Genomic DNA, 23,372 nt, shown 5'->3' with positions numbered 1-23,372 from the left:
ATATATATATATGCAAATTTATACACATATACACATTCTTTTACTGGAAAAACATGCTTTACTGAAGCAAACCATCAAAAAACATAGTTCTCCCAGCAGGTACCTCTAAAATCAGTTCTTTTAAAAAAGAATTTTGTAATGATGTATTGCAGAAACGTGGACACCTGGGAGAATGACAGTCAATTCAAACCAAATCCTTATCTCATTCACAGTATCATTTTTCCTTTTTTCTAGAAAAGGAGGTTTGAAGACCACTGCTTAGTATCATGTCATATATTTGTAAAATAGAATTAAGAAATGCATGTGGAAAAGTTGATCTTAAAATATGTAGGGTTCTTGTCAAGATAGTGATATTCTGGTATTTCAGAGTTCTTCTTTAAGATATTCTATTATAAGAGCACCGCAATTTATCACAGCCAAACATCTTCTTATTAACAGCATGTAATACAAAGAACAAAGCTTGTACTCATGGTATCAAATTCTACCTATAACACACATCTCATACTGCCTGCATTTCAAAAACTTCATGCTGACAGGAACTACTGTCAGTGGCACTCACACACACATTCATACACGTTAGTGCATATTTTACCTCTACCACGTAAGTGTCAATAATATGATCCCGAGGCAGGAACCAGTGGGCCACCTCTTCTTCATCCATCACAGGAGCAAGATTAAACTGTTTCAAGTAAGTATTGATTAATTCTTGTACTGCTTTAGTATCTTTTTGCTCCATTGGTCTCAAACCTGAAGTCTTTGTGGCCTTAGTGTAAAAAAAAGAAAAACAAATGTTAAGATGTTGAAAGGAAAACTGCAAACACAGCAAAGGCTGAAAGTAGGTTGCAGAGTCACTCCACTTGCTATAATGCATTCATTATTAGCCTACTTTATCCCAGCCACCTAATTCATTATGCTATTTTACAAACGGCTTTCAATCAGAATTCCCTCTCTCCTAATTATTGAGGCAGACTGGGGCACTTCAATCTTTTTATTTCATTATTGAAACAGCTTCATTTCTCCAGAGAAAAACATACCATCGCCAACTGCTGACACTTTGTGCAGTTTGTATTTTTTATTTTTTTTTTAGGTCAGTCTATTTCTTATCTCCTTCTAAACTACCTGGGGCCCAGACACAGAAACAAAACAAAGAAACCTGCATATCAGAAGTCATCTCAAGACAAGAACACATGTAATTCAAACTTAGGGAAATTACAGTCAAGCTATACATCAATGTCAGCTGATTAAGTTTAATTAGAAATTATTTAACGGAAAAGATTCTACCTATTTTTAGCCCTTCTAAACTTCCTTGCTAACAATCTTCTATATTGGCACAACTGCTATTCTGTTAACAAGAAAGCTTCTTATAACTTACAGCTGCCTGAAATTAAAAACCTATTTTCACAAATAAAGTTATTTTTCTGACTTTAAACATCAGAAAAGGAAAAAATTACTTTCTATTACTATGCACTTATTGTTTAAATGAGAAAAAAATATTAAAGTTTTCTTTCCATCACTTGACAGCCTTCCTGGATATTTCCTGTTGTGGAGGCTAATGCTTGCTCTCTTCACTGCTCATTTATCCTGCCTCATCTGTCTGAGCTACATACTTGGGCACGTACCACATTAATCATAGCAAAGTCGATTGCAAGAGCAGCCAGGTAGAGACTTGATTACTGGAAGCCTGAAATTAGTGTAGCTGATTATGCTTTGCCCAAAAGGCATTATTCTGGGGGAGGTGTTTATTCATGTGCTCTGGGAGTCAGGAGCCAGATGAGAAATCAAGGCATATTTTGCCACAGATCTGGCCTGTGTATTACATTTCAGTCTTCCTGCTTTTGTAGGCACCCTGGGACTATGGTTTGACTTCTCAACAGCACATCATCTATATTTCTAAATGCCCTTATTCCATAAGGCATAAAGGTAAGTCAAGATACTTGACATGAAGATGGAGGAAAAGCAGCTGGGCTGGAAGATCTTTTTCTCCCCAGTAATGCTCAGAATGGCCACCAGTAGGTGACTATTTGCAATCCCAGGGGTGAGGGAAAGTGTGCAGAGCTGTGCTAAAATTTGCTTCTCTGCTGGACTGGGCACGTAATCATGTGACTGTCCAGCTTCGGGATCTCAGCTGGTCAGGAAAAGACAACAGAGACAAACATATTACTCCTGTCCTGACTCTAAACACAGAGAAATTTTACTTTTTCCAGAAAACTCCTTGCTCAAGAGATTAAACACTTAGGGGAAAAAAAAAAACCAAAAAACTTTAGTTTTTTGTATCTATAGGTACACGCACAGCCTTTAGGGAAGGTGATATTTATTAATTACAGTATTTATTACACCTGAAAACCTTTTTAATTCAGGCTGTTCAAGTGATTAGGAATGATTAATTCTCTTAAAGGAAGATGAGCTCCTAGTGGCAATGATATTCCAATGACACTAAGAAAAGAGGTTAAAATGCAAGAAACAGTGTTTGGTGCTGAGGGACAGGGTAGCATGGCCTGAATGGACAAATTTGTTTGACAGTAGTGTTTATAATATCCTGAAACTGAGGAAAAAGAGCCTCAATAGCACTTAATCCCTTTCTCAGGGAAAAAAAAAAAAGGCTCCAAGTAAACTCAAAGCACAAGACCTAAAGAGAAAACATCAGAACAAAGATTAAATCTTTATTTTCCACTGAGAAGCTCCCAAATCCAACCTAAAAATAACAAAAATCCTGAGGTATATGGACTCCCCTACATCACTTAGTTTTAACAACCGATTTTGAAAGCACCTATTTTCTATTTGCACTTCTATGTACAGTGTATGTTTGCCTTAGCTATATTTTATGCATGAGATATGATGTATTACTTATTTTCCATAATTCACTTCTCTGTTGAAACTGAGTTTTATGACAAAGGAAAATAATTAGGACACAACTGCTATTTCTAATGATTCTCTGTAGTTAAACCTTTGGTACTACAAGTAAGACCCTTATTCTTTAAACTATTCACTTCCTGAGTTGTTTCCATAAGCAATGTTCTTAGAGTTGCCACCAAAACCTACACTTGAAATTGTACATTGCTCTCTTCAGACTGTTAAAAATGTCTTCAAGATTTGATGGAAGCTATATTTAGCTGTCCAAGATTAAAACCCAATTAATTTGGTTATTAATTCTTAAGCTCTGCAAACTGCTGCCCTGCACGCAAGGGAGAAGCTGCATGTGCAGGCACAGGTGGCACCAGGCAGAGCAGGAAACGAGGCTCTCAGACAGCAGCAGGAGTACGGATCAAGGCATGGCATGTGCTTTATTCCAAGAGCTGCTCAGTCTGCTGCTCAAATATCTGAGCAGTAAGAGAATCTGCAGCATCAAGTTAAATATAGCAACAGACACAATTCTCCAAAATCAGAGAAATCATTATAAAGTACTGTGAGTGAGGTAAAACGTGTTGTTGTTAACCAAAAGAAAGGGTTTTTTTAAAACAGAGGTTTACTGATAAGGTACAAGGGATACTCTGCAATCCCTTCAAAAAAGGTAGCAAAAAAACTTCTACCTAAGCTAGCTATGGCAGAACACTTGTTTTTTGCTAGACCATGCAAACTAACAGTGCACAACATGAAGTGACTTTTACTGAAGTGGCTTTTACTGAGCCTGCTGAATACAGAAGAAGAACACTCTCTAACAGTACAGAAAAAAATGTGAATTAGAGTGGAACCAACAACAGAATTGTATTCAGCCAAGTTGCCGACGGACTTCTCCGAGAATTTTAAGACATGAACTGTTGATTTTCTGTTCCAGTAATCCCTTATCAGATTAAACATACCGAGAATAGTCTTATGCTTCTTCAACTCAATCCCACATGTTTGTGAAGTCAAGCTTTCTGGGCTTTTTTTCCTTTCTTTAAGGATTTTAGGTCAAATTTTGTATTTTCTCCATAGAGATCCAGATTTCCAGCAATAGTCTCTTCTGTTTAGTATAGCCCTTAAGGTCTTTTTCATCAACCAGAGATTATTTTTTTCTAATGTCCTGCACGCACTGCCTTTACACAGAAAAGCCTGTGCTGTCAGAGACAGATGGAAGGTTATTTTGGGCCTCAAAATAACTGTGGGGATTCTCTAGAAGTCATACTGCTTACATCAGGAAGTCTGTAGAGCTTCATTGTTCTTTGTAGAGTCATGTTTCTACTCAAATGTGAAAATTTCACTTCCACCAGTTTTCTGGGATTTAGTGATCGATGCCAATACCTGGAAATACAACCAAATAATGAATTTAAACAGTATTTTAAGTGTCAGTGTCACTTGCATCCATTGCCCTGCTTTCTTGCTTGCCCCTTTTGTACTCTCCAAATTTGTTTCTAAGCAAGCCTGTACTATGTCTATAAGAATGCTGATTAACAAAAAAAAATTAAGGAAAAGCGAATCCAAGTAACAGGTTTTACACAAGCCTGCTATCACAGTATTTTCAATCTAAACAAATGCTTTTTGATACAGAATGAAAAAGCACAGGGCTAAACATTTTAGCATTTGTCACAGCCCTGAAAAACTCACCATACATACACAGTAGCATTTATTTTCTTGTGCAGACAGCACCCTTTGCTCACGCCTAAGCATTTTTTTGAAGGAGCTCTCCCTTACCGGGGAGGTCATTGTGTAACAGAGCATCTCTGGTTATTCTAACACAGCACAGCTTCTTTTTTCCCTCCCATCATTCCTTACAGAAACTAACAGGATCTTTGGTATTGATCGGTACAAAACAATTTCATATCAAAAGGTACTCTGTTTAGAAGTCTAAACAGCCAGACTAAAAGTGCAGGAACTGAACTTTTCCAGGTAGAAACAAAATCCATTCCAACCAAATAAAATCTGTAACTCTCCTCACATAGTAGTGTTCCTGTATTTATCAAATGCTAATAAAGTCCTCCTTTCTCCAGGAAAGATGAAAGTATTTCAAAAAAGCAAATCATACAATTACCAGAAATGCTCTGCCGTCTCTGGCAAGCAACCAGGTTACACAGGGAAGTGTCCCAGCAGGGACATAGGCCACTTGAAAAACACAGGTATACAATGTTGTCTTTGCTACCATGGGCTGCCACCAGAAGGTCAACAGAAACATCTGTTAGTCTATTTAAAGTATGCTAAACAAACCAAAAGTTAAAATTTAGTCTGAGAAGCTGATTTATTCGAGGCACTGGGAGGGAAGGGGGGAAAAAAATCCCCCAACACCAAAAACACAACACTGACAAACACTCAGGCCTTCAGGTCAGTCAAGGCCACAACATTTAATACCTTTGAATTTTATGCTTTTACTGGTTTTAGACAATTAAAAATTTAAAATTTTCTTTAAAATAACTATTATAGGAACCAATATTATTAAGAACATCACCTAGGTTACCTGCAAGTGGCCACAGGTTTAGGAAGTACCACTCCAGCAGTGTAAACAGCCTGAAAAATTCCTTCCAAGTTTACTCTTCTGGTTATTTCTCGAATGAGTACAGGTGCCACCCGTTTAGATCTCAGTTTCTTATGGACACACAGAAAATTGATTTCTACCATTTTCTTCACACTAAAAAGACATTAAGTAGTGGAAAAATTAGAGAGTTACACATTGCATGCTTTCATTTTTATAATTACAGTTTTCCATACTGTGACAGAATTTAAAGTAAACTAAACTTGCCTGTGACAAAGTACATCTGCAATGAACACTAATCTATGACACTGTGACTGCAATGACAAATTATGCAATATACAAGCTAAGGGATAGTCCTTTACCAGAGCTCTATCAAGACTTAACTGATTGCTTTACTTTAAGATGCAGTATAGCATCCAAGCAATGCTATGTGGTGTCACAATGCTTTATGTTTGTCTGTGTATGAAGACTTGGCCAAGAAGTCCAGCTGATCAACTATGAACGCTTTTCAGCAAGGTGAGAAAACAGAAAACTCTATGGCATTATCTCTATCATCCATCACTAAGAAAATTCCCTAAATAAATATTGGTGCTCTTCACCTCGTTCTCTCTTTTTAAGTTCTCTATAGCAATGGGTACCACTTTAAGGTTTGTGTTGTGGCACTATTCTTTTACAAATACAAAAGTACTGGTGCATTTTACCTGTCATAAATACGAATATTTGCAGGGATGGCACTTATGAATCCTACCAGTTTTTTGTTTGAAGACACTCTAACCCCACAGTGCCATTGCGGTAACCAGCCCGGAGGACGTAATGCCCTAGAATTGATGACAGAAATAATTACAAATTACTGCCTAAGAAGATGTAATAAAAACACCTTTCATTGCACTCCAGCTAGAATAGCATGTGGAACTTGCTACTCACCACAGAAGAAATTCAGGTGAATAATCAAACCTAAACATATTATCATCATCTTCTACGTAATTCTCATTTAATAGTGTGTATAACTCCTTCAGCTGAAAACACACACAAAAATATCCAAAGACTTATCCACATATCAATCAGAAAAAACTTGAATTATTTCATATACATATAAAAATTGTTCTACTTACAACTTCAGCATTGCTAAGATCCAATGTGTCCCACATAAAACCTTGTGGCAAAGAATATGGCTCTAGGCGGACATTGTCCTTATCTGGTTCAATTGCACCATGTGAAGTTATAACTTCATCTTTTGAGGGAGGAGAAAAAAAAAACCCAAAGAACTGTTACATTGCTAGCTTTCCTGATAGTTCTGTAAACTGCATTTAATTCGCATCATGTATTTCCTCATAATTATGTCAATGGAACAAGCAGCTTTTAAAAATGCTGAAAAAATTACTATTATTAATTTACAGACTAATGACTGTCTCATCATAATATTTACAGATATGCACAGAACCACTCTATCTCAACTGATACCCTGCATTTCATAACACAAGAGACAACAACTTAACAACACATGCACAGCATTTAGTCAGCCACAGATTCATAACCTCATCATGAGAACATGTACTCACAGCTAACAGGCTATGGCTCAGATCCTGTTTACCACTGACTTGAACAGACCTGAACTCAACAGGATTACTCAGGAGCAGTGACACAGCAAAGCCAGGGCATTTAAGACATACTGGTGGTATGTGAAATGTGTTCCTAAAATCCTTCTTGAAGGCATGTTTTCTTCTCCCCCATTACTTTACCAGCTCCAGTCCTCAGCATACACTTATAAACTGCAGCTGTTCCTCTTCTAAGGAGCAGCACCTACTACATCACAGAATCATTTAGATTGGGAAAGACCTTTAAGATCAGTTCAATCACTAACTTTACACTGCCAAGCCCACCACTAAATCATGTTCCTAGGCATCATATCTATGTATCTTTTCAATACCTCCAGGGATGGTGACCCCACTACTTCCCTGGAGAGCCTCTTCCAATCCTCAACCATCATTCAGTGAATAGATTTTTCCTAACATGCCATCTAAATTTCCCCTGGCACAGTCCCCTTGAGGCCATTTCCCCTTGTCCTATTGCTTGCTAGCTGTGAGAAGAGGCTGACTCCCACCTGGCCACGATCTCATTTCAGGTAGTTTAGAGAGTGGTAAGGTCTCCCCTGAGCCTCCTTTTCGCTAGGCTAAACAACCCCAGCTCCTTCAGCCACTCCTCATCAGACTTGTGTTCCAGACCCTTTACCAGGTTTGCTGCCCTACCCTGGACTCAGTCCAGCACCTCAATGTCTTTCTTGTAGCACTGTCCTTTAAGTCAGATTACACAGTAAGGCTTTGGACCTTCTGATTTCCTCCCTGCATAACATCAGCATCCCTGTAGACCTCATGAGTTGCATGCATCTCCTTCAACAGCCATAAACTCTCATTTTCTTTCCTGAATCACTCTGGTGGTGCATCTCTCCATCCATCTTTGGGCCTATGCTATGATCTCAGCAGTTCCTGGTAAGCCTTGACCAAACCAGCTGGGTGGTGACATGTCCCTTGACTGTAGCAGGAGTTCCTGACACAGTAAAGGTGGGAGTGACACCGACTGTATCAGGATCATCATTTGCCTGAACAAGGTGGGGAACAAGGGATAATCCGTTATTCCCTTACAATCAGCTATTCCCTGACAGCCTTTGAACACCATTTACCTGAACTGCAGTCCAAGTGAAATGGTATCACTGTTACCAAGGTATGTTCACACTGAAAAGCTTACTTGACTGCTTAACTTGAAGATAATGAAAGCAGAAAAAGAAGGTTCAGAAAGCAATGCAGAAAACACAAGACAGTCAGCAACTACTTTCTCCAACAATGAGAAGATTTACCAACTCTGTTATCAGGGATCAGATCAGTGTAAAAAAATAACTTGTCAAATTCATTCCAAATTTAAAGGCAAGGAGAGATCACATCATCTCATTTGGAATCAAGAACAGAGAACAGAATCTGAGAAAGCATGTCTTCAAGGCAGTGTACATTGTGGAGAACATGAACACACAGCAGAGAAGGAGTCTGTGTATCAGACAAGAGCCATTATCCACTTGAAGCCGTATGAAAACAGTGCAGCCTGTGGCAGAAGAGTCATTATTTCTGATAGCAAATTTATTTTGAAAAAAAATTAAGGAAATATAAATAAATAAATAAACTAAACAAATAATAATAAAAAGAATTAAAGTTTACTCTTTGTCACCACTTAAGAGTTCTTACTTCTCAAGTGGAAAAGGCTTCTATGTTCTATTGTTCAAGATTTCAGACCTAAAATACACAAAATAATGCTATTTCAACAGCATTTCCCATTTTTTTCTGAGGACATCAGAATGAGACTTATTAACACTATTCTTGCATATTATCTGTGGGGAAGACAAGCACTTCCCTGGAAAACATCAAGAAATCCATATAAACCACACAAAAGACTAAGGATCCCTACCACACGGAGTCCAACTTTATATCCATTTTAGAAAACATGCTACAGAGCTGGCACATTTCTTTAGTGATCATAAGACAGATCTTTCACACAGACCCAGTTAAACTTACTAAGTTTCGGTACAGGTTGTGTATCCCAAAACTGGTATTTACGTTTGGCAGCCTCATCAATATTCTTTGCTGGGCCTTGGCATGCAGAGAGCAGCTCCATTGCTCTCTGGATGTCTTGGAGCTTCTGCATCGGAATGGCTGGATTCTGCACACACAAACAGAACAGGAAGCTCATTGAGTACATTTACAGTACAGTATAGTTGTACAAACATGTTAATTTCTTTTACTGTTACCTATTCTTACAGGTACTCTTCTCATCACGGTTAGTTTAGGTACAAGGTTTGTAGACAGGAGGGTGGAAAAAGTTAGGTGGGCAACAGGCAAGCAACTTCACAAAACAGTTGTCTGTAGCACTTGGATTTAACCAAGAAACATCAACATTTTAACACAAATACAGCAGCATTAAGGCAGGATACTGTACTGCAATAATCAATGCTTCTTATATTCCCTGTCCCCTGGTAAAACACAGTAAAATACCAAAAAACAGGTCAGTTTAGGTGTTTGAAAATAAAGGTACCATTGGTACGCATGGAGTTGCTTGAAGCTGTACTTTACACTTACAATATAAAATAATATTTAAATTCTCTCTGGTTCAGTAGTACCTGAAGGTACACTGATATGCTACAAATATCTGCTTTTTAACCTTAGTAATATTGCCCTGTATTTGCTTGCAATTATTAGAGCAGATAATACCTTTCTGCATCGTACATGTAGAAGTTAACCACTTTGCTGCTAATATCAACTGTGTCAACACTGACAACTAAAGACAATTTCAACTGAAGCAGACAAACATAAAATAAACTCACTTTCCACTTAAAAGTTGAAAAATCTTTATAGAAAAGTTATTTAAAAAACATAAACCTAGATGTTTCTAAATTGAGCTATTAAACCCTCACTTTTGATCACTCTGAGTAAATCTAACATGAATGAGAACTTTTCCTGCAAAGGACAGTACAGAGGAATAATGGTAACAAGCCTCTAAATCTAAAGGGATTTTTCACTCTCTCTTTTTAAATTTGCTTGTTTTGTTATCTTCCTAGTGGTAAGTCCTGTTCTGAGGCATACCAACAGCATGCTTGTGCTCAGGTTTCCCTAGACTGCAGTGCAATAATGCATCTGAAAGAACAGTCTCAAATGTACTGGAAAATTTTAAGCAATTCTGCAGAGAGATTTCAATCCAGTCTGTTTGTTTTTTTGGTTTTTTTACTGAATAGTAATGGAGGACTATTTCCATATTTCTCCTTCTTTCTAGGATTCATTTGTTGAAAAACCACCGTAAAATAAATGTAATAATGATGGTAAAGATTAATTTGGGTGATCAGCCTCAGGTATCTTCAATCACAAGAAGAGCTAAGCTTTGTGCCTGGAGCTCAAGCAGCTCATCATTTACTATTAATAATAAACATTTCTGTTATCTAAATTAATGAAACAAAATTACTAATGTTTAAGTATTGCAAATTTCACCTCTAGGTGTGCGTTAAACACCTGTCCTGTCAGCTGAGTAACTGTGAATTAACATGTTTACACACTTTAAAGCAACACTGTTCCAGCCTAAAAAGCCTACCTTATTTCTAAATCAGGATAACAGAGACATAAATTACTAATGTCACTAGATAAATTCTGAAATCTCATCAGTGTATCATGAAATCATACATAAATGCTGACATACTGTAATTTATTCAATATATTTATTTAAAGTCTATAAGATGTCTTCTACATTAAAAAAAGCAGAAAATAATAATAATAAAAAAAGTTCCTAACAAAGATCTTACTGGTATAATAATAAGTTCATGTTCAGGTACTAAATAGACCATGGCTAGGGACATCAGGAGGAATCCCCTTTCATTTCAAAACATTCAGAGATCAGCCTGACTAAAAAGTTTACTTTCAACACTGTTTGTTTTCCTTTAATAGAAAGCAAGGAAAACCTACACAGAACTTCGCATGAATTAGAAAAACAAAAACCAGCTCTTCTGTTTAATTTCAGTTTAGAGCAAATGTCTTCTCACAGCACAAGACAGCCCTGTCGTGCAACAGGGCTGAGGTACAAAATTGTGGGTTTGCCTCAGTTTTTTTGATGATCTCAGGCCTTTGATGTACCTGTGCACTGTAGCAGTCTGAGGGAAAATTAGGGACTGTTGAGCAAACTAATCATGCACAGGTCCCTGAACATAGACCAAACACATGTAAGGATGCTAAGGGAGCTGGGTGATGTTAGTACAACTGACATTTATTGAGTTTAAAATAGCAATTGGTGGAAGTTTCCTTTATATGGATAAAGGAAATGTCACCCATTTTCAAGAATGCAAGGGGGAGGACTCAGGGGTCAATATTATTTAATGATCTAGACTTGACAAAGAGTACTTTCTCTGCAAGTGCACAGATAATACCTAGAAGAAGAATTTCTAGAATTGTTGATATGCTGAACCACAGAGCAGTTATTCAAAGCTACTTTGACAAGCTGGAAACAGAAACTTAATCGAGTTTGACAAAGGTAAATGCAAAGTCCTCCATCTGGGATAGAAAAAGCCCATGCAAAGGCAGAGGCCAGCACGGACTGGCTAGAAAGCAGCTTGCAGAAAAGTACTTGGAAGTCCAGGTGGGCAGAGCGCTGGACATGAGCCAGCACATTGCTGGCCAGTAAAGGACAGCTGCATACTAGGTAGGACCAGTAAGACTGGCCAGGAAGTCTTCCCCTTTATCTGGCACCCCTGAGGTCACACCTTACACTTTGGAGTTCTCCATTACAAGGAGAACATTGACAGAGTGTTGAGAGTTCCCTGGAGGGCACCAAGATAAATGGGGGCTGAAGCACATCACACACAAGGAGAAGACAATGAGAGACCTTGGTTTGTTCAGCCTTAAGAAGAGAAGGTTGAGGGAGTAGGGGAAATCTTATTACTGCCTAATGAGAGGGTATAAAGAAAGCTGAGCCAAATCTTTTCAGAGGAACACAGTGACAGCACAAGAAACAAAGGAGGCAAGTTGCAAAACAGCAAAAACCATTTAGATATAAAGAACTACTATTTTTTTAACCAAAAATTGTAGTCAAACACTGGAATAAGTTACCCACAAAGATCGTGGAGTCTCCATCCTTGGAGACCAAATAACCTGACCTAGGCCCGAGTAACCTGATCTAGCTGGACCTGCTCTAAGCAGCAGGTTGGTCAAAAAACCTTCAGATGTCCCTTCCAATCTATTATTCTATGATTAGGTTGTGTAGGCCACTAATGACTACAATAATGATTGCTATGATTGCAGATATGGCAAGCTTTCTTTGTGTCAGTGTGGACAGCCTACATCACTGGAACTTGTAATAGAGAGAGATGGAAGTCTTGTGAGATGGGCAGTGAAGTGTCCACAAGGTGACTGTAAGCATACAATGCCAACAATCATTTACTGCTATGATTACACTCACACCAGTGTTCAAAAGATCTACTGTCACTACTATCACATATAAGGAATGCAGAAGCCAAGGAGACTCACTGTTCTGCTTTACTTATCTCCAGACTGATATATCTGTTGACCACAAAATCCTTTTTCAAAATCATTTTCAATGAGTTCAAGAGCCCCACTGAGTTCTACCTGATGAACTTGCATACGTTCTCTTAGAGGTCAGGTGTACAATGTCATTCCCCTCTAAAATATACTTTTTCCAAGCAAAAGCAAGCAAATGCTAAAAGCCCGCTTTATAATGAATTTCATATAGGACAAGAAGAGAAAATCTAAACATTACTTGAGTAGCACACAAAATAAATATACTTTTCCACACTGATCCAGATCAGCAGTCTAAGATGCTTTCAAAACATCTAAAACAGAATGCTTGTCTAAGACAGACCTGTAACACAAAAGAAAAGGCAAAATAACCCCCCAGCAATGTTGCTGCACTTGTGACTAGAGAAAAGTGAAAGCCATAAAAGAAGAGTAAAGTGGTTTAGCTGTCTAGTTTTTAAGAAAGACTTTTATGTAAGAACTTTTTCTTTATGCCAATAAAGTAGAAAAATTTGTAACATTGCTAATGAACTGACTAAACTTGTGTCAGTAAAATAATAATGATCAGTGCCACTCTAAGTACACAAGTTAGAACAAGGACAGACTTCCACATTTGTACAACACATCACAGCAGAGAAATGGTGTGCAAGGCTGCAAGGTGCCGGACTAAAATCTTGCACATGAAAGCAGACAAACCATGAAGCAGGTTCCACTTAATGCAATTTGAGGCAACACATGCAACAATAAGCTTGGTCAGCAGAAAATCAAGGAAGTCACAGGATACTATAGCAATTAATTACGCCTTCATGGTAACACGAAAATTTACCTCACGCCAGTTGTAAGAGTATAATTACTTGGGTATCATTTGCAAAGTCTTCCTGTATAATCAGTTCATGATATGTTTTACAGAAAGGCAGTATCAAAACATGTGGCAAAGAAGTATTTAAGCTCTCTCTACATATTATAAAGTGTCTCCTGTGCCAAATGTGTGCATTCAAACAATCAGGGTAACACCAAGAAGATCTAAAGGGACAGCACAAAAATCTATCACTATGCTAATAAACCAGAACACAATGTTTTTTCCCTAAAATTAATTGGTAGCCCCAATGTACTTGACAAATCCTACGGGACGAAGATTACATTGTACGAAGTTGGTACAATGGTGTAAAATCCTCCACAGGGATCAGATAAAGCAAATATAACTACCTCAATATGCTCAACAGTCCATAAACTTTCTCAGTTTTACCAACTTTAGTTCTTGGACTCAGATTTCTCTTGGGATAAAAGCTGTATGCTAAAAAGCCACCACATCATGTTATTCACTGCTCATTCAGAACATGACAGACAAAAGCACACAGGCAATGCTATTTTATCAGAAAGTCCACAAGGACTGTACATTCCCTCAAGCAATTTTCCATTCTTAATTATAGTGGAGGCCTTTCTGACAGCAAAAATGTTCTTCAGCCTGTATCTCCATTTTTGAGATTACTGCATTTTGTATACGAATACAAGCTGCTTGCTTGCCCTAAAGAGACTGGTTAGCCCAGCAGGCCCACCTTCCCTCCTGCTGCTGAGAGAGCTTCATGCTCCACAAGTGACCAAAACTGTACTAAGCCAAGTTAGATGGTGGCTGAAAACTAAAGGCAATTCATCAAATACAAAATCTATTTAAAAGCATTACCATCGCAGATTATGATTGTGTGCAAGGAGGCTGTCATTGAGCCTAACTACCCAAAGAGGAAGAAAAAACGCCTCCTCTGCCTTTCTCACAGAACCACCACTGCAGTGGTGACCACAGCTCTGAAAACACCAGGTCTTAGCTTGCCTGCCGTTCAAGACAGGAACTATTTGCTTAATTTTCACACACTAAGGTAGAACTATCAACTTACTTTTGCAACAAGCGACATGTAAATCAAAATCAAATTAGAAAGCAAGCACAAATTAAAACAGAACCAGGCTCTCACTTTTGAAGGTTGTTGAATTTTAATCTCCTGGGAGTCAGATGCAGAATCTGATTTGGTGCCTCCAGAATTTGGTTTCTCCTTTTTTCTCTTCTGCTTCTTTTTCTTCTTCTTCGCTCCCAAATCCCCTCCAGGACTTCTGCCAGAGATTCAAAGAATGTGCAATGAGAAAAATCAATACCACTGAGCCTCAAATTTAAAACTCAGCATTTTGATATGAAAAATCTAACAGCAGTTTGAATGTAAAGAAAAGGCAGCAAAAAGAAAGGAAGGAAGAGAGGAACGGAGAGCATTGATGAAAAACTTCCTGCAAGTGCTGTCTCATTTGCTTTATACTCTGACACCAGCACAACCAAGCATTTTGCCATACTCACGTCAAATTGCAACACTACATAGAAACCAGTGCTCTTATCCAATCTATTACCCAGCACAAACACAAAACTACCAAATTCAACAGTTCGGAGGAACACAAGAAAGTATGGGAACTGAGGAAAGTAACCTCCTTGGAAACTCAGTAACTATTAGTGCCCCAGTACTTTTTCTTCATCATCCAACCATCAGACACATCTGAATTTGAGAAGAATCCAGATGAAACATTCTGTTTTCAGAAAATTTTGTTCCTAACTTAAACAGCAATGAAAGTCTTGCTGAAATCCCGGTAAGAGACAACATAAAACTAAGTATTTGTGCTTTAAAACAATAAGCACAATGAAGTCAACTTGAATTAAAAAGCCCCAGCAACAAAGTAAAAATTGCACTTGAGGATTCTCATATATTTTGACTATTGATAACCTAAAATTATTCTTAAAGAAGATTTTTATTTAACAAATAATCAAGATATAGGATCAAGATTAGATCAGAATTTGCAAAGTGTGGGATGTGTCGGCAACTCTCAGACAGAACGAAAATACGGAGGCAATGAGTCAGTGAACACTAAATTGTCTTCAAGGGGCTAATCTCCAAGCAAAACCTTAACATAATGGAATTGAAGACAGTTATCAGAGTTTGGGGGGGCTTAGGTGTTTTTTACTGGGAAAAAAAAAGTCAGTTCAACAAACAATTGCTTCTTTTAATCCTGGAGGGGGAAAGCTCACAGGTATACTAACAAACAAAGAAAAATCAGAAGAACATAACTAAAGTTATTACAATCAACATATTTGCAAGGGACATATTATTTGCTGTAAAATGCTCACTTTCCAGATTATAATGACCAGCCTTAGCATCTATACCTTGTCTGAGCTGATACTATCAAGAAAACACCCTCCCTCCAGCTGGGAGGCCCAAAGCCTGCAATTAACCAAACAATGCAACTAAGCAAAGACTGATTTTTGTGAGATCATTACTGTACTTTAGAACAGTCTATAGTGAAAGATCAATCTCAAAAAGCCCTTAACGTTCAAGGTTACACTGGCTTATGCTCCCAGAAAGAGAGAGTTGTAAATGCCACAGCTTCTAGAATAGGACCAAGTTGCTACTCAGTGCACAACAGTAGAGCAGACCAAACACACTGGGAAGATAAGAATTTGAAGCATTTATTAGAATGCTGCAGAAACAGAACATGAGAGACAGCAGGGAGAAAATCTTTTGTTGTAGAATAAGCATACTGCCAGATCACCTACACGATCCACAATGAATCACAATTTCATTGAATCACTTAAGTTGGAAAACACCTTTAAGATCACTGAGCCCAGATTAACCCCAGTCCACGACTAAACTAGATCCCTCAGTGCCATGCCTACACGTTTTCAATACCCCCAAGGATGGTGACTCAGCCACTTCCCTGAGGAGCCTTTCCAATACTCAACCCCTTTGGTGAAGAGATTTTTCATCACATTCAATCTCTATCTCTCCTGGTGCAAGTTGAGGCCATTTTCTCTTGTCCTGACATTTGTTACCTGGGAGAAGAGGCCGACCTTCACTAAAAAACCTAAAACCTTCTTTCAAGTGGTTGTAGAGAGAGCAGTAAGATCCCTCCTTATTCTCCTTTTCTCCAGGTTAAACAAGCCTAGGTCCCTCAGCTGCTCCTCACAGGACTTACTCTTCAGCCCCTTCACCAGCTTTGCTGCCCTTCTCTGGACACGCTCCAGCACCAGCGAAGGGCTCAAAACTGAACCCAGGATTCAAGGTGTGGCTTCACCAGTCCAAGTACAAGGGTACAATCAGTGTCCTGGTTCTTCTGGCCACACTCTGTCTGATACAAGCCAGGCTGCCACTGGCTTCCTTGGCCACGTGGGCAGTGTTGACTCATTTAAACTAACAAAATTTAAATCTATCTGAAGGCCTGCATACCAAACTGACATTTTGTACAGAATTTAAACGCAGAACAGACCCGAAAGCATGGCAAGTCATTATAAATACGAAACAGTAAAATCCCACACATATGTACAAGACGTAGGACTTCACCACCTCTATCTGGCAAAACAGATAAAAATACCAGGGAAAGTGATTTCACCTTAGCTGAGATTCATTTAAGGAAGTATTTTTTTACTTTCTGCAACTGTAACACCTCACATATAGCAAACAAATGATGCTGCTGTGTCCCTGAGCTGGCTCCCAAAGGCTTGTGTGCTGACCATCAGGCTATTTGGGGTTTCAGCAAACACTGTTCTTGAACAGACACCCTCAGCAGGCACCCAAGCCCCAAGCTGCACCAGTGCAGCTCACTTGTCTTCTTGTCTTTCAGGAGGATCTGGCATCACATACACCACAGGGGAATTTTGCTCACTAGGATTACTTGAGGGTCAATGTTTTATTTATTTTGGTGAAATAACGAACGATTCAACTAAAAAAAAAGTTTGGCAGCTATGGAGAAAAATCAGCTTTGCCAAGCTTTACTAATGTTATCCCCAGTCAAACTGTACTTTTACCAGGACAATCATAGTTTGTTCTTTGACTTATTCAAGATCTTTTGCATACAGAAATGCATATTCTTCAGCTGGGAAAGAAGGAAGACAGAAATAAATTGCTGTAAACATATGTGGTGTTTAAACTACTCAGGGTTTTTTTGTTGGTTTTTTTTTTTTTTTTAATCTTCCAAAATCCCAGTCCTTGGTTTACGACCTTCAGGTTTAAACCTTTCACACTGTCTGCTGCAAAATAAATACTGGTATCCTTGTCTGACAGGTTATCCAGGGATCATTCTGAGCAGTTATTTATGCACAGTCTCCTGCCTGAGTCAGTTTATTTTTTACTGTTACAGTCCACATAATGTAAAATGAGGATTTAAATAGAGTTCTACTCATCCTACTATTTAGGCACGCCTGCAACCCAGATATTTGGCAGGAGGCAGCATACAGAAACTTCCACTCAGTAAACAGGTTTGTCCAACACAAGTTACAATCAGAGATACCAAGCAAATCAGGACAGAAGTGAAACCAAAACATCTCCGGATTTTTTGTCCTTCTCATGCTCTGCCTTGAAAAGAACTGAAAGGCTCTAAAACTGGGAGGAAGAATGGCTGGGAAGGGAAGAACTTTGTTGCTCAACTTGTAGTAATTACGCTGGACTTGACAGCATGAAGGATATGCAAAGGTAACAAGATTAAAACCAAAGGCTCCTACTAACAGCTTTTCTCTGACATTTTTGTGTGCTGACTGAGATCTGAATTCTCCTCTGTCTGGTCAGATACACCTATATGATGACATGTTTAAGAGTATCTCACATGTGTAAGTGTGGGAGGAAAACAGTTCCCCATTTTCATGAAAGTTGACCTTTAAGTGTGAAATCTCCTTTTCCAAACTACCCAGCACCTGTAAAGTGACACAACTCCGAGCACAGATCCCATGTGGGAAGCAGAAAATCAATACAGAACTCAGGGTGCTGCCACGTCAAGTTGGCAGATCAGGAAACACGACCTTTTCATGCATCATTTCAACACATTTGCCCCAGACCAGCCTGCCACACAGACCACAACAGATTATACAAAGAAAACCATTCAATGTTAGACGATTTTGGTAGGAAGATTTTGACTGTGTCAGTCTAATGGAGACATGCCAGGAGAACTTTTATGACAGGGAGGCAAGTCTATACACTGAGGTTCAGCTATATCTAAGCACAGGCACAGTCTAAGATATTTTTAATTGCATGCGCAATGGCAATTTTTTAAGTCTGATTAATAAGAAAATGGTGAGGCCAGAATAAAAGTGACATGCAAATCAAAATTCAGTTGAGGCAGAAGAAGGGTCAAAAGACCATATTCTGCCCCAAATGACTTAACCTTGCCCCAAAAACAGGTTGTGGATAGGACTCCAAGATAGTCACTTAGGCCTACAGTTTTATGATTTTGTCTGCAAGCCACAAATGCGAGCCCATGATCCCACCCACATACCTTTCCACTTATGTACACACATCTGGTGTTTTGCATAGATGTGGGAAAAAATACTTTTGCTTCTCCCTGCATGTGGTGGTGTTTTGGTTGGATTGGGTTTTTTTAAACTGAAAAATGGGAATACTTACTGCTTTTGGGGAGCAGTGTGGCAAAGGTGGAGAAACTTACTTTATGAGGCTCAGAGCAAACCCATGAAAAGCTGAGATGGAAAAATCAGGAATATGATGACAATTACCCTGTTCAGGTGGTCAGACTGTTTTGGTTCCCTTGGGTTGAGACTATCTTTCTTACTGACTAATTGTTACTATTATTTTAATTTCCTTTTTGAACACTAAATTCTGCTTTAGCAGAAACAGCCTTTTGTAATATCAACATCTGTTTTAAGTTACATGGAATGGTAATTTTAAGTTAGCAATTTCTCAAATTTAAAACCAAACATGTACTTCAGATGTTTATTTTTAAACTGCAAAGGCCTGTGTGGGGTTCTTGCCTTCACAGTACTTCTCTCTCTGTGAGTAAGTGATGTTGCAAAACTGCATTTCTGAAGATGTTACACATATCTTTTTGATCATAAAAATCAGGTCTCATGTATATAGGCAAGACTTCAAAAATTTTTAAAGCAGTATTATTTATACTTGGGCTGTCCTTGGTTCATAAAGAAAATGGAGGTTTAGTTGCAAAGGGCTTTCTCATTGAAGTGAAAAACTACCACCACCCCAAGACAATATAGAAAGGTCTTGACCAGAAGGCTCTATGTCCTTCAAATTCCACTTAAAAACAAACTGTCATTACAAAGACTCTCATTGCATGAAGATTTCATTTGTATACATTTCAGTACTTGAGAATTGAAGGTTTTTAGCAGGAAAAGCTAGCAGCAATACCTTAAACCCTAACCAAAGAGTATTCCTCAGATCTGCACGTTTCCTCTGCCTCACCCTTCAAGCCTGTAATCTGTACTTCGAGATGTAAAACTCACCTGCTAAAACAGAGCACTGCTTCCACTACCTTAAAAATATTTGCTTATTTTTTAAATCTAGAAGTAGTACTCGTTACAAAGTTGGCCTTTTTGACAATAATCACAGGAGTATACTACTAAAACATTCAAAGCAAATAATTTGTGAGGGCTGGGGGAGTTGTTTAAAGGTCATACCTTTTTCTCATCTGCTTACTAAATGTTTTGTGCCCAAGGCCTTTCTGGAAATGAGCGTAAGGAGCTATTTAGAATGTGAGAGACCTTATAAGGCTGGGCTTAGAAGGGTGGATCCAGGTGCAACAAATACATTTTTTTCTACATACACACTAACAAAGATACTTTGTAAACCACACTTTATTACAATACAGAACAAATACAGCATAATGCGTCTAGCAGGAGCAAACTACAGAACAGGAAAATAGCAGTGAGTCACACAACATACATAATCCTGCATCTAAAAAACAGGAACAGAATCGGAGGACAAAGATATTTGCACAGTTGAGAGCTATAAAATGGTTATTTTCTGCTGCACTCATTCAATGCTCAAACACAAAAAACCCTGCACATTAAAAAAAAAAGCAAACTCAAAAGTCATATATATATACAAATCTTGTTTTCCTGTGGGCAATCTTCTAAGGACCCATTTTCAAATGTCAAGTAACATCTCGAAAATAATTTACATGGCAATCCAATAGACTGACACACAATATTCTGTCTCCTCCTAAAAAAGCACAGGCTAAAATAGATTGAGATAAAATACTGATCAGCAGCAATAGAGACCACGCAGAATTTAGCAAGTCACTTGACACAGTCATAGTCTCAAGTAGTTGGGCTGCTCATAAATTGCTTAAGTATACAAAACCTAATCTAAAAGCTTGAAGCAAACTTTAAAGTTACCTCAAGAATTAATATACAATGACAGGGAGAAAACAGGTAATAATAATGAATTAGGCTCCTATTACTATGGGTTAATCTCTCAGATCAAGAGAAGATCTTGCATGCTCTGCTGTGAGATTTTTCCTTTCATTTGCTGGAATTCGTTTGAGTATTTCAGCCTGCAGACAAAGAGTAGCAAACAAGACTTTTCAAAGATTACAGGAAAACAAAGTAATTCAAGAGTTAATATAAGACTTCATGCAGCAGATAGTGATACTTAGGAGGCTTTTTCTACTGGAATGATCTACCACTAATTTAACTAAACTTCATATTACTTTAAAGCATTCACTTTCTTATTCACAGAAGCACAAAGCAGCTTTTTAAAAAAAGCTCATTAAAATACATCTGGGATAGTCAACAAAAACAAATTTTGGGTAGAAGACCATACAGGCTACAGCTGGTGTCCCTTAGAGAGCAGTGAGACCCGTGGTGGAGTAGAGCAGCAAGCTGTGACTCAGAACACACTGAAGTGCAATTCTTTGTTCCCTGGCTGCTCCTTACACACTGCACTCACTGCCACAGCAGCCCAAGCACAGCCACACGCAGAGCTACGCTGCAGAGGGCAGCTACAGCCCGGGCACGCACACAAACAAACAGGAGAGGAAACTGAGATAGGAATACGATCCAAAAGAATTCTGGACAGGCATTACCTGGCTATCAAACAATCCCAACTAGGATGCCAGCTCGGTTCCTATGAAGAACAATAAATAACAACTCTGCTCTTAGGACTCTACTTTCACATATTTGGGAATCATCAACTGTGACATATTTACTGAAACAAATGTAATAAATCCCCCAAAATAACAAAACACTATTTATTCCCTTTTAATATCACAGGTTTATGTTACTGTAATTATTTCTGATTCAATTATTTTACTGTGCATGCCATTAACTCAGTGACAGAACAGCAAGCATCAAACTTTTCCCCCTTCCTGCCTTCTAGTCAAGTCAGCCCTCCAAAGTCTCTTAGATTTCTCTTGCCACATTTAAGATTGTTGTCAACCAAATCCTGGGGGCAGGAGACAACAGAGTACATCCTCAAACATAGTCACCCACAGGAAGGTTCTCAAGCAGATCAATCACAAACTCAAGAGGAAGACGTTTGTGTAGCACTGTATAGATTAACCTAGTTCTATTTTAGGTTACTCCAGCCACTCCTAGCTGCGACAACAAAGCGCCTTTTCTGCAATCACGTTTCTAACCCCTCAAAAAAAAGAAAAAAAAAATAAATGAATTCGGCTTTTGAAACATATCCCTTCCACACCCCTGCCCCAAAAGTCTGCAGAGCAAGCCAGAACCTTGGCACCTCGTGCCCGGACTCACTGCAGCCAACAGCCAGCCCAACACGGGCCGGGTGGCAGAGGCCGCAGCTATGCTGGCTGCCTCTCCCATCAGCTCCCCAGGCAACTGGAAACACCGCCTGATCCTCAGCGTGGGAAGATCTGAGACGCGAGATTAGCGGGGAAGGAACTACAACCAGACAACAGCGTCTGCCCCGGCTACTGCCGCGCTAAAACACGCGCTCTGCTCTCCACAGCATGTGGATCTGGAGGTAACATCTCCTGGAGGACAATGGGTGACGGTGAGGAGGAGTGTCTGCAGGACAGGCTGACACAGGCGATGCCCGGACCGGACCCCAGGAGGGAGCGGGCGGTGGGTGCGGATGTGGATGAGCGCGGTGCGGCCCGCGGGAGCCGCTCAGCTGGAACCACCCCGAACACCGGGGGGACACGGGGGCATCTCCCCGCCACAGGGGGCTTCCTGACGGCCAGAAATACCCAGAAACGCCCCCAAGCCCTAAAAGCGCCAACAAGAAGGCAGGATTTAGCCTCGCTTATACGGCACGATTTCAAGGCCGGTGTCCGGCGCGGAAGTGCCAGCCCCGCCGCCCCCTCACCTCGGGCCGGGCCCGGCCCCCCGCCTCTCCTGTAAGGGGCAGAAGGGTGCGGGGCTCCGGGCCGGGCGGCAAGGCCGTCCCACGCCCGCATGCTGCGGCGGCAGGCGGCCCGGGCTGGAGCCGCTCGGCGCGGGCCGCCCGGCGCAGGCGCCGCGTAATGAGCCGAGCCGAGCCGGGCCGGGCCGAGCCAGGCCGGGCCGCGCAGGCCGCCCGCCAACGGGTAGGAGCGCCCACCACACCCGCCCCGCCGAGGGACCGCGCCGGGCATCAGGGGAGCCCGGCCCTGGCACCTCCAGCCCGGCCTCTTCCGCGGCGGAGGACACGGAGCTGCCTCCCCGAGCCGTGCCCGCTGCCCAAGCGCGCCCCTACCCCTTGGCGTGCTCGGTCTCCTCCTCATTGTCGCCATCTATGCCGCAGGTGTCCTGGTCATCCAGCTCCAGGCTCTGCTGGCTGGCCGCGGACTCGCTGTCCTCCGCCATCACGGGGGAAGGAGGGAGGGGAGGGGCGGGGGAGCCTGTGAAAGAACCGGGGCGCACGGGCAGACGCGGTCCGGAGCAGCTCCCTCTAGCTGCGGTCCCTCCCCGCGCCAAAGCCGAGGGACGAGGAGGCGGCGGCCGCCGGGGCTGCCCGGCCGCTCCCGCCACCCCGCGGGGACCGGGGCGGGGCCGTGCGGGGAGCGCTTCGCTCCGCGCCCTGTCCCGCCCGGCGCTGCCCAGCCCAGCCCAGCCCAGCCTGGTACACTCGGGCTGTGCCGCTCCGGGGCCCGGCACCACACTGGCCCCCTCATGCTGACATCTGTGCCGCTTCCTCGGCCCTCTACGGCCCCGAGGTCCCGTCCGTGGGCGCTGC

The 23,372-nt window shown here is 40.6% G+C and overlaps 1 protein-coding gene across 1 annotated transcript in view; it reads right to left on the bottom strand.

Annotated features, from left to right (window-relative positions):
- The window catches only part of NMT2 (N-myristoyltransferase 2), a 31,203-nt gene extending 8,033 nt beyond the window's left edge, over window positions 1–23,170 (bottom strand). Inside the window, exons 1-9 of the mRNA XM_014875649.2 lie at window positions 22,893–23,170; window positions 14,394–14,529; window positions 8,938–9,082; window positions 6,493–6,611; window positions 6,305–6,396; window positions 6,082–6,198; window positions 5,366–5,536; window positions 4,110–4,218; window positions 593–763 (exon numbers count right to left, since the gene is read on the bottom strand). Coding sequence (XP_014731135.1) covers window positions 593–763; window positions 4,110–4,218; window positions 5,366–5,536; window positions 6,082–6,198; window positions 6,305–6,396; window positions 6,493–6,611; window positions 8,938–9,082; window positions 14,394–14,529; window positions 22,893–23,002 — 1,170 coding nt within the window. The 5' untranslated portion in view covers window positions 23,003–23,170. The remainder of the gene's footprint in view (window positions 1–592; window positions 764–4,109; window positions 4,219–5,365; window positions 5,537–6,081; window positions 6,199–6,304; window positions 6,397–6,492; window positions 6,612–8,937; window positions 9,083–14,393; window positions 14,530–22,892) is intronic.
- Between the last annotated feature and the right edge of the window lie 202 nt (window positions 23,171–23,372).

The sequence above is a fragment of the Sturnus vulgaris genome, chromosome 1 (genome assembly GCF_052056855.1).
Source record: "Sturnus vulgaris isolate bStuVul1 chromosome 1, bStuVul1.hap1, whole genome shotgun sequence".
Taxonomy (NCBI): domain Eukaryota; kingdom Metazoa; phylum Chordata; class Aves; order Passeriformes; family Sturnidae; genus Sturnus; species Sturnus vulgaris.
Note: the sequence above shows the minus strand (reverse complement) of the source record. Positions and strands in the feature narration are given on the sequence as shown.